Source organism: Teleopsis dalmanni, chromosome 2 (assembly GCF_002237135.1).
Source record: "Teleopsis dalmanni isolate 2A chromosome 2, ASM223713v2, whole genome shotgun sequence".
Classification (NCBI taxonomy): domain Eukaryota; kingdom Metazoa; phylum Arthropoda; class Insecta; order Diptera; family Diopsidae; genus Teleopsis; species Teleopsis dalmanni.
In genome coordinates this window covers 6,421,864-6,434,047 of record NC_051847.1, presented here as the reverse complement: position 1 = coordinate 6,434,047, position 12,184 = coordinate 6,421,864, and the positions used below count along the sequence as shown (strand labels likewise).

The following is a 12,184-nucleotide window of genomic DNA, read 5'->3' as shown; positions in this document are numbered from 1 at the left end:
ACATTGCACTACATTCTCTTAACCTGTGGCATGGAATATTTTCAATGACTATAGCTCATGTTGCATGTTTGGCTTCATTAAGAGCATGCATGGTTCTGCAACTTTCGAGATTTATATGAGTATGAATGAACCTCCGAGTAATACAATGAGTCTAAAAGCAAATCTTAAGAACCAATGTAATGAGATAAACGATTCAAACGTTTCTTAGTTATTATTAAAAATTTGCAGATTATAATAAGTGCTTGAAAAATATATTGGTACTGTTTTGGGGCACCTGAATAGTGAGTTGTTCTATAACTTATTAATCTTTAATAAATTGTACGACCAACTACTGGATATAAAACTGATCGTTTGCATTACAACCAATCACTTATTGTACAGCCAACAGCATGTGCACAGCCAATGAGTTTTTGGGCAAGTAAGCCCTTGCTTAGGTTGCTTGTTTGTTTTACAATCGACTATATTTTTTTTACAACCAACCTGTTGTTGTTCCAGGGATCATTTGATCTCCAACCAACCATTTTGCTGTACTAAGGAATTCCATATTGAAAGAAAAATTGTACAATTGAAGAGACCGTTACTCTTGAGGAGGACGCTGTGCCGGTAGCTTTTGTCTATGTTAATGCTAGAAACTCTTTAGTCAGGTACATACTTGAGTTTTTAACAAGGCTGAATATCTTATACTCGTTTAAGGTGAGTTATAGTATTAAAAATATACTTTAGTCACAGTGATTGGCTCCACTCTGAGGTAAGTTCTGTACTATAGTCTAATTTTAAGGTTGTACTCTGAGGGAATAATACTAAGACCATTTAACACATAATGCAGTAGTTCACTAATTCGTTCTCGGCCAATACATTGTATTACTGCGAAAAACATTATTACAATGAAATTAACAATGCCTTAGTGATTGTTTTCGCTACAAAAACGAAATACTGTCTAATGAAGAGCAGAAATATAGCGACAGGGTAGCAAAAATAATTGGCCAGAAAATGAAACGCTTTGCATTTTTGAAAATGTCGTTGCTGTCGCCTGCCTGCGTTTTCGGATCGTCAGTGTCTTAATATTGCGATTTGGTGAAGTTCTGTTTAGCAGTCTATTTTAAAAATAATTAGATTTCAGTATACAAATAAGTAAATCGGTGAAATATATCAACTAAAAATAATAAGTTGAAAGGTGGAAAGGAAATATATTTAACGGGCAGAAGAAATATGGATGAATTCGATAAAAAGTGTAAAATCGAACAAGACAATGAATTGGGACGGTATCTATATTTATAAAATATATATATAAATTTTGAGATAAGAATAATAAATATATGTCTTAAATAAATAGATATCTAACAGCTGCTATAGACATTAAAGCCGGAGAAACTATTATGCTTGAATGTCCTGTTCTGATTTTATCGGCAAATGACGAACGACGTTGCTCCAACTGCTTCCTCTTAGCAAATGAATTCTGCAGGTAAAATCTCAAATATTAGGATTATTCCAATTTAAATATAAACTACATATATATAATATATATAGTATATATTCAAATATGTGTAGGAGGTTAATGCAATTAAACTAATTGCATATTTTTAAAGAATGACAATTTTTCATATTTAGTTCAGTAATTAATATAAATACTGAGATTAATTGATTAATTTAAAATGTGAATTAATATCCGTGACTAAATGAAATTGCAGATAGTTTAAACACTGCATCTATTTGTTGCAGTGTATGTGCTTGTGTTTGGTTGTGTGGTTAAAAATTTAATTAAATATAATCTCAAGATCAAGGTTTTTGCGATTAAGTCTCCAAAATACTGCACATCTTTAGAGTTTGGAAAGATCTTACATTTGACTCCATTAAAAATGAGTAAATAGATAGAAAGGGTGCAGTGGTGGAAAATATTATCACATTTTGTATCAACGACATCAACAACAGAAAGAATAAATTTTGAAGAACATGTTCTATTCATATTCTAAATGGATGAAAATGAAGATATAGAATTTCATGTTGTCACAAAGCAGTAGAGATGATTTAGGTGTTTGCTCATTTGAGCCAATAACAAAAACACTAGCAGATCTCCAATTCTAATTAGATCATTATCAATAACAATAAATTAAGCAAACAGAAAGGGAATAAATTAAGTATATCTCATATTTGAAATAATTCTTATTCAATCTATTAACATTTTAACATCACAACCAACACGTGTCTGATTCACCTTAAAGGACTTAAGAGCCAAAAAATGAAGCGAGGAACAGTATTTATATATATCTATATTCATTATTAATACATCATGACTGTTTAATAAAATAAATATTTTTTGTTAATAACTAAAATGATCTAAAAGCCATACTCAAGTAGTTTTCTACCCACAGGATCGACAAATATACTAACAATTGTATTAATAATCTATTTCAGTAAATGTAAAGTGTTTCCACTGTGTGGGAACTGTAATACACACAATGACTACGATTGTAACAAATTCGTTGATATGAATGAACTAAAAACCTCTGAGCTGCAGAAAGGTGGTCAGATCTACGGAGTTCTTAAATGTCTTCTACTTCGGGAAAACACTGAAACGGCTGAATGTTATAAAAAATTTATACAGCTTGAAGCACATTTGGAGGAACGACGCAATACTGAAGTATGGGACGAAATCAAGAAAAATGTAGTTACACCTATAATCAATTCGGGGCTACCAAATTATCTCAAGTCAGATGAAGAATCGATTGATGAAGAACTCTTGCAGCGTTTGTGTAGCATAGTTGATGTAAATTGCTTTGAAATACGTGCTCCAGACACATCATACATGCGTGCAGTATACCTAAATGCGTCATTGATGTCACATCAGTGTGTCACCAATACTGTGGTAGCTATAGATGATAATTACAAAATGAAAGTTTATGCCAATCGCGACATCACTCAAGGCGAAATGTTACTTAACTGCTACACAAATGTCCTCTTAGTCAGTAAACGTTTGAACCTATTGTAATATGAAGCATTTAAAATAAGATAACACTTTTTGCAGGGCACCGAAGAACGTCGTCAAAACTTAAAGTTGGGAAAATACTTCTTCTGTACCTGCGCACGTTGTGAAGATCCCACAGAACTGGGGTCTCATATGAGCAGTCTAATTTGCCCACCGTGTGCACAAAATAAACGTGATGGTTTCGTTGTTAAAAAGAACAACAAATGGCAGTGTCTTACCTGTCAACATACAGTGAAAACAGACTTTGTGGAAAATATATTGGAACGAGCAAAAGAGGAAATATTTCACGCAAAGGATGACATTTATAGATACGAACTTCTGTTGGGAAAACTGAATCGGTTTTTTCATCGTAATCATTACATGATGATCGACATTAAGCAAAATGTAGCTGCAATTTTACGTTCTATTATACTTAATCTGGCCCATCGTCCAGGACGAAAAGTTTACGAAAGAAAGGTGAGACTCTGTCAAGAGATTTTAAACGTGTTGCAAATTATTCAGCCGGGCATATCGCGTCTTAAAGCTATCGCGCTATACGAATTGTGTAATGCTTCAGCTGAGCTACATCGTATGCGATTTAATGAAAATGAGATATCCCAAAAGGAGTTAAAGGTAAGCATCGTTATATTTATAACTTCAAAAAAAAAGCATACATATATCTATACTTTATAGCAAATTCATTTCACTTTTTATAAAAATTTGCTATGAGATCCTCTTAATGTATCCTACTATTTATATTTGGTCAACATTTGTCTTTAATTAGTTTTTTTAAATGTTTTTAAAGTACTTGCAGTGCTACAACTTTTATATAAATTTTATTCTAGAATTTAGGGTTGGATAGGTTGAGAGAGTATTTGTAACTACAAATATCTTATCTTCAACTAGGAGATATCTTTTGCCCATTGTATTGTATTCGAAGATAGCAGTAGAAGGCAAGCTATCATAAACAGTGTTTCTATATCATATTCCGTTAGATAAACAATTTGGTCTTCCCGATGAGTTAAGCAGATCTCCTAATCCTATCCTCGTTGTCTTTTAACCCAGTGAAGAAATGATATTTCAGTTATTAAAGCCATTTTATTTGTGATCCTGGACAGACATAGAAAATTATCGATTAAATCCACTTTCTATTTATCATGTACAGTTCGTGGAATACATCAGCGATGAAGTATGGATGTACCAACATAGTATCCATTAGAATTCCAGTAGGTATACCAACTTCAGGTCAAAATATGTTTCATACTTTTCCTATCTAGTCGAGACTATAAAAATGTAGCAACCAAAAGTCTTCTCGATTAGTTCACAAATCATTCGTAATTTACACCCAGTGGTTTATCTTAATACAGTGACCTTATTCATCTCTACTTCGGAAAATTTTCCGGCCATCTCATCTGCTATCTTGTTGTCTCCATTATTTCTATGTGTAGGAACACTAAGAGGTGAAACCTTGTAATAGACTTCATTGCTGCCTGATTGTGGATTTATACTTATGTGTATTAGCCTGCCTGCTTTTTTAATATCGTATATTTCAGTCTACTTTTGAAATACCCTATATTTAAATCGGAAAAAGGCTACGAGTAACAAGAAAAATATACAAGTTATGGTATAACAACCTGACCTGCAGGTCCTCAGAGTAGATCACCGCATCTGGAATTTATTGTATATTATTATTATACATATATTTTATAAAAAATCCAAAAGTACTATTTCAATTTAACCTAACCTTCTCCCCGCATATATGAAAACCCAAGTAAAAGTCATATTTTAATTATTAATTTTTTAATTTGAATTCCAGGAACTTTTGCAACAATCAGAGTCGATGCTTCGTGAATCAATACGAATGTTGTTGTATGAACCTGTCGAAACACCAGAAGGAAAATTAGCAAAGAGCATGCTCAAAGAATTGAAGGACCTACAAAATGATATGGACATGTTGAAAACAAAGTTCTAATAAATAATGTATGATAAAAGCAAAATGTTGACAACTTTCTTAAATACATTAACATTTTTGTTATTGTTAAAATGAATTTTTAAGTTTTTTATTGTACTATTCTACTATTTATTGTACTATATACTATATATACTAAATATAATATATATATATACTAAATATATACTAAATATAATATATATATATACTAAATATATACTATATATTTTTACTATATTCCTCAAGAATAGTAATTATTTGTAAAGTAACTGCGAAACGATTATGACATTTTTGCACCGGACACTCCACACAAATATCAAGTAAAGCTGCCAGTTTAGGAAAGAGTGTAGAGTGATTTTCAGGATATGGCTTAAGAAATCCCCCGAAGCTGTTATGCGTATTATCACGTAATAATTGACAAGCTGCAAATAAATTCATATCACTTAGTTTATGGCTGCACAAATCATCTGGTGAATAAGCGAAGCAATTATGACATTCTATCAAATCATGACGATGAACTCCATCGTGACCTATAGATTCTGAGTCGATGACAAATATTGTATCCAAGTCGACGAAATAAACCTTATTAACTGTGGCATCATAAAATATATTATCTTCAGACATATCAGTAATATAGATGCGAAAGTTTGCAAAACCATATGAGAACATAATAGCTGCCTCCAAAATTTGTTTGGCGATCTTAAGTTTCAAATCAAAAGGTGATTTTCGGTATGCCGTCATTGACTGACCTGCGTTTGACTGAAATATACTAAAACCACATGTTGCATATATATTTGGTACAGGAAATCCATTAGCTTGCAGTAATGGTAAAATCAGCGGCTGAACATGAATCAGCATATATACCAAAATGGTTCTCTCTCGGTTAGAGGTATTGTCTTCCACATACTGATTAGGTATTTGTAGGAAATAGTTGATAAAACGGTTGAGTCCGAACTGTGGACATAGATGAAAGCGACCAATGCTTTCATCATTAATTAAGTAGTGTCTTAAGGCATCAGTTGAAATGAGATCATTTTTTATTTGATTTAAACGCTTTCTATTACTAAAGTATTTGCCTACTATTTCTATTTTGGTTGACTTCAAACGTAGATGACGTATTACTTTATCCGGCCGTATCCAGTTTGTGAGTATATAAAATGAACGAAGAATTAGACTATCGGTTGGAAGAGTTGTGTTAAGAAATGCACTGCATTGTTCAGTCTGTGTTTGAAAGCAGGTTTCACAATATTCTAAATCCTTTTTAAATGTTTTCTGAAAGTAAGTTGAATCTTGTTTGATGACGTAACTAACACTAAGTATAATGAGAAAAATATATTTAAAGTTGAAGATTTTTTTGAGTACGAAGGTAGCTACCATAACTGAAAAGAATAAAATAAATATTTAAATATTTTAAAAATTCAATTTAACTTATATAATAATATGTAACTTGTTTATGATTATAAATTTTTTATATATGTATAGTAGACTAAAATATATGTCAGATGCGGAATTATATGTATAAATACTTGACTTCAATACTTCATTACAAATGCTTTCAAGAACTACCAAGATTCTTGACGAATCTAAACGTTAGTGATGACGGATATAGATTTTGCAGTATCCGAAATATTTGAGTAGTTAAATCAAACACTACCACAACTCCATTTAATAATATTTCTATATTTATTATTAGAATTTCTTGTTATGAGATTATAAAAACAAAATATGACAAAGATAAGATATATTAAATATTTAATAATTATCGGTATACTCATACAAGATTGAGTGATGTGAAAGCTGGGAAAAGGTTACATTTGAACACCTGTTACGCTTACGTCTATCATTAGCTGAAATACGCTTAAAATATTGGAGAACTTTATACTTTGAAAGTTAAAGTACGTTTAAGCGAGAGCGCGAGATATGGAGAGGTCTCTGTGTAACACTTACAGCTAACCGTATTAACCTAGGTTAAGTTAGATTGTAGTGACTGTCTTGTACACCAAACCTTACTTCACCACAACAAAAGGCCCATTGTGATACCACGGATGAGACCTCGTCCGTAATGAAAGTTACTGAACAGACCACATTTAAGGATCTAGTTGAAGCATCTAGTACACGAACGGTGTCCTTTTGATAATGCGCGACGTGACGCGTAGCTATGTACCTGGTTTTAAGCTATGATAACTCTGTTAAGTCAGTTAGAAAGAAGACCTCAAATATTTTAGATCCCCATTTAAACAGAGATGGCCAATGGATGTGGTGGTGAAGTACAGTTTTTTCCCTTATCAAACTCCGATTGTCAAAACTCCGATAAAAATCATTAGTGGGTACACAAAATTTGATTACATGACTTACCCTTAAGCAGTGATCTATAAGTAACGATACCGTAGTACTGTGTAGGTTGCGCTCTAATTATTATAGTTAAGTGGTATGATTTTTGACCAATTTGGTACAGATGAGTTTTGTGATCTGACAAGAATTATCATCTATTCAGATTTTTCTTCAGATTAACATAATATTAATTATATTTGGGTTGAAGGATCATTTTAAAATAAAGCAATAATGAAAAGTATCATCAATATTTGACCACCTTGTGTTGAAATGATCATTATGATATGTTTAACATATTACTCGTATACGAAACCTCTGTAAATCAATGGTCGTATAAATTAATTTTTAAAATTTCACTTTGTGGTGAAATGATCATTATAATTATATGTTTATTATTCGTACATGAAACCTCTGTACATCTATGGTCGTATAAATTAATTTTTAAAATTTTTTCTAAGCATTTTTAACATTGTTTTCAACGAATTAATTAATTGCTCATATTTAATATATACGGTATATATGTGGTATAAATAAATTGAATGCCATAATAGAAACTAATTGCGACATATTTAAAATTGGGAATAATATTTTGAAACCTGGAATTTTTAATTTTAGGTAAATTAAATGTAAACACTGTTTTGGTATAAAATTTTGTAAACAGGGAAAATAATTAACATAAATTAACATTTGCAAAATGTTAATAATGAATTTATTTATTTAAAACGCAATATACATGATATATATATATATACATAGATAAATATATAAGTATATACTGACATTAGAAATAATTTCGCGTGTCTTGAAAGAACTATATCATATACTATTTTCTTTCATAGTTACTTATACATTTTGTGTGCTTTATTCCTTTTTTTATATAAACGTTAACTGTGTTCTCATCACATACCTTAAAGAATAACCTTGAACCTATGAAAGACCGCAGATGTAATAATCAAGTCCAAAGTTATTTTGGTTGCAATTTGTTCGCTCATCTCCAAAGTGTTGCTGCATTTTGTACCTCTTATTTATTACCAGTTTACCGTGTTCATCGGAAGACCACAGAATGAAGTAGCAAGGCAACAGCTTAAGAGCATCTTCCATATACCAAAACACAGACTATCTGCAAGAATTCTTAATTTGTGTTTGGTTTCGTTGGCATCCGAGAAAGCACTCTACACTTGGCATAAAACTGGCTAATTTTCGTTTAATGGAGTAAATTTTTCATGATTTTGACAAGATTCATTTCACTTCATTAATAATTTATTATTAGTTTTAATAAACTTTTGACTCAATCCTTTGTTCTTATTTTATTATCTTATTTGATGAAATCATAATTGGCATAATTATATCTCTCCGATTTATTTACCTTAATATTTGCTCATGCACACATACATTCTTTTTAAGACTATTAAGACATTTAAGAGAAGACTTTTATTATATATTAATAAAAATGAACATATATAACAATTGGCTTTCTTGAAAGTTCTTCAAAGTTCTTAGTATAAAATCTAAATTATAGACATTGATATATACAATTGAATATATTGATTTTATATTGATATACCATATTAATATATTGAAGATCATTACTTAATTTAAAATTTTTATTTAATTAGGCATGTTACTAGGCCTCTAGCTATATCTAAATAGGAGAGATATTGTTCTTTTATATAACAACCCTCTTCGATAACTGATCATTCTATAGATATTATCGAAAGACTTTTCTAATTAAGTTCTTTGATTAGGTCGGGCTTAGGTCCTTTATTTAACACATATAATTATAAAGATATTAATTTGTGCTAAATATTTTATTTATGTTTTAATTTAAAAAAAAATTATTTACATTACAGATATTTCGGTCCACCTTTAGTGTACAATCATTACGCAATTAACTTATTCCAAATTGTTCGTAATAACAATTAATTAAAGAGATTCTATTAAATTAAAAAATTTGTTAGACTGTACCTATAGTCTGTTCCTGAGAAGGTACACTTCGCATTAACAAAGGTAGAATGCTAATATTTCTGTGACATCCAGTACTGAATATACAGATTAAATCAGATTCTGACTATTGAGAACTACAATTTGAAAGTTATTAATAATTGATATATCTTGAATACTACGAGCTAAGTGAAAATTATTGTTTTAAACAAAAATTTTAAATTATTGTTGATAATATATTTCAGATCAAGACTCGCGTTCATAGAATCTTTAATACATAATAGTTTTATATTAATATAACAGTTCAAAATACTCAATCGCCATTCTTGTGGTGTCACCAGTCGGTCTACGCAAAATGTGACCGATCCATTCCTATTTGCGCTTTTTAATTTCGTTTCTCATAGGTCGTTTGAAATTGTATTTGGCTAAAATACTTTAACTTTAACAATATATAAACTATATTTCAGTGTTTATTCCAATAATAGTTCGTTCAAAATTATAGCTGTTCACAGATTTTCTCTTAAAAATGAATTTTCCTGTTACATTACAACATATAATGTAAATAACACATTTTAACTGTAGAAGTGTTATGTCGTACTTCAGAATCGTACGACTTAAGTGTACTATAGTTGTTAGTGGCACTTCACATGAGTTTCTATATTTGTAGATACTTACTTATCTCCAAATTACTGTGTTGAACACAACTCCTTATGACAGGCTTCTATCTATTCTTCTATCCGATATAGTGTATTTATTAAGAGGCGAAAATAAATCACACATTTGGAAATTCTCAAAAGATACTTTTTGAAAAACTAAAACGCAGATATCGAATGAAAGCTGACTCAATTTTTTATTTCAATTAAAAAATCTTTATGCAAATTTTTACGCTTAATTCCGAAGCAATTTAATGTGTGCGAAACGACTGGAGAGCATATCAGCCGTCAATTTGCTGAATTGAAAGCATTTACTCAGAACTTTGAGCGGGAAGAACATATAAAACAAGTTAGTTAACCGGAGGCAAAAGTTTCGATCGGCACTAAAACCCAAAGAGTTCAGAATGATGACAAAAAAAGATACTCAAACTTTCAAATAAACAAGTGAGAATATCGTGAAATTTACTTAGTCGAGTGCTGCGCGTGAACTGAAGTGGTTGCCGGAATTTAGCGTTTGTAGCGCGCTTAACAGTGCTTAAATTGAAAGTATCTATATCTGAAATTCTGTAACTGTAGGAACGCAGATACTTAATGAACTCATGAATGAAAAAGCTTCGCTAAATACGTGCAGATAAATTCATTTCGTTGCAAACGATAGCGATTATCGGTCAAGTTCAGCAAATCCGATGCAATTTGCATTAATTGAAACTAAAAGTGGATGTACAATATTTACGAGAAAATCTGTGATAAATTATCGTACAGAATACTATAAATGATTTACGTAATTTTTTAATATATACAATTCTTCTCAGAAATCATTCATGTATAATACAAAAGAGAATATATATTTATTTTGAATATATGCCAAGAAGAAAGGACAGATTCAACATTTGAAATTATAAATGTACATACAAATATATATGTATATAAAATAATAAAATATAGAACATACATAATTGTAATAAAATAAATAAATTAAAATTTAAACACAAAAATATTTATAAATATATATGAAACACGCAGTAGGCAATAAAATGGAACTATGACGTTTCAGGTGACATTTAAAAAAGTCTATTAAACAAAATATTGTTTTCGATTTGATAAAATAAATAACAATAAACGCACGACACGACACAACACAACAAAATTTAAAATAATTTAATCTGTAATTAACACCACGGAGAAATTTTATTCAGTTAATTAGAATATTTATAAACACTTAGTAGAACTTATCTAATCTGATTGATTTTGTTACCGAAAAGTAAAGGTAAGTGCTTTTTATTGAACTCTGAAATCTGATATTTCATTATGATAATTTATGTAGTTTGCGTTTTGAATGATTTGTAGAAATAAAAAAGACTTAGACAACCCTTAGATACTTCATTTAGAGCACAATTTAATCGGAATACAAAACAGAAATAAAATTGGTTTTCACTACAAACCCTATAGGAAGTGCTCTCTCATGTTCTTTATAAAATATATCGAACTATACACAATTTTGATCCAATTCTCGATGCAACTTATCTATCTGTTGGATGACTTAGCATTATTATTATGTTGAGGCTAATTGAGTCAGTGCACTTGAACACGTTTACTCTCTATTAACTGCGAAGTTTCTTTATAACCCCTCTCTACGCCTTGACTGGATTATTGTTTATCACTTCATTTGACTAAGCAATAACTGAACTTAGATCTGCATACCTCCCCGAGGAGTCTGTAATCATATGGATATGTATGTATTTTATGTATTTTTTGATCGGATCAATCTTGACGTCTGGGAGGATGTCATTCGTCATTCGTTTATTAATCTATTTAAACATATCGCATGATGCATTCAATACTTATAGATCTATTAGTTTCATTTTTTAAGAAATTAGTTATAGCTACTTAACTTATTTGATCACTGACTTTAATCGTTATAATATTATTATACTATTGTATATTATTATTTTATTATTGTATTGTTATTATTATTGTTATAATATTTACAGTAATATTATAATACACGATTACATTAAGATTTTTAATAACAAATCGAGGTCAATTGTAACAAATAACCCTATTTATACATAGTAATTTTTATGATTAAAATATAATGAGGTTTTTCGAACAGTAGTGAACTACAACAACAAAAATTCATTTTTTATTATTTTAATTAATTGTATTTTTGGCTGACCATACAGCTGTTTCGAGTATTACCAAATATCCATTATCAGTGGTCTTGGAAATAATTCTTGTATTTATTTATTCGTAAATAACTTTTGAGACTGCAAGTACCAGGAATCAAACTTGTGACCTGCCAAATTTGAAGCTCAGAGTCAGCGCACCTTAACGTACTTGACTTTT

At 30.3% G+C, this 12,184-nt stretch overlaps 2 protein-coding genes across 2 annotated transcripts; one reads left to right on the top strand and one right to left on the bottom strand.

Annotated features, from left to right (window-relative positions):
* Positions 1 to 958: 958 nt before the first annotated feature.
* Positions 959 to 4,985, top strand: LOC119680728 (SET domain-containing protein SmydA-8-like). Its single transcript, XM_038093685.1, has 5 exons — positions 959 to 1,262; positions 1,334 to 1,462; positions 2,413 to 2,959; positions 3,023 to 3,595; positions 4,779 to 4,985. Exons 1-5 carry the CDS (start codon positions 1,210 to 1,212, stop codon positions 4,932 to 4,934), a joined length of 1,458 nt encoding a protein of 485 aa, XP_037949613.1. The 5' UTR covers positions 959 to 1,209; the 3' UTR covers positions 4,935 to 4,985.
* A 147-nt stretch (positions 4,986 to 5,132) lies between these two features.
* On the bottom strand, positions 5,133 to 9,993 carry LOC119684641. Its single transcript, XM_038098720.1, has 2 exons — positions 9,861 to 9,993; positions 5,133 to 6,292 (listed from the first exon to the last, which is right to left on the bottom strand). Exon 2 carries the CDS (start codon positions 6,288 to 6,290, stop codon positions 5,133 to 5,135), a length of 1,158 nt encoding a protein of 385 aa, XP_037954648.1. The 5' UTR covers positions 6,291 to 6,292; positions 9,861 to 9,993.
* Between the last annotated feature and the right edge of the window lie 2,191 nt (positions 9,994 to 12,184).

Coding starts and splice junctions, on each gene's coding strand:
- LOC119680728 (XM_038093685.1), top strand. CDS start 1,210: ATGGATGAATTCGATAAAAAGTGTAAAATCGAACAAGACAATGAATTG. Junction 1,463..2,412: donor TTAGCAAATGAATTCTGCAG/GTAAAATCTCAA, acceptor AATCTATTTCAG/TAAATGTAAAGTGTTTCCAC. Junction 3,596..4,778: donor TATCCCAAAAGGAGTTAAAG/GTAAGCATCGTT, acceptor TTTGAATTCCAG/GAACTTTTGCAACAATCAGA.
- LOC119684641 (XM_038098720.1), bottom strand. CDS start 6,290: ATGGTAGCTACCTTCGTACTCAAAAAAATCTTCAACTTTAAATATATT.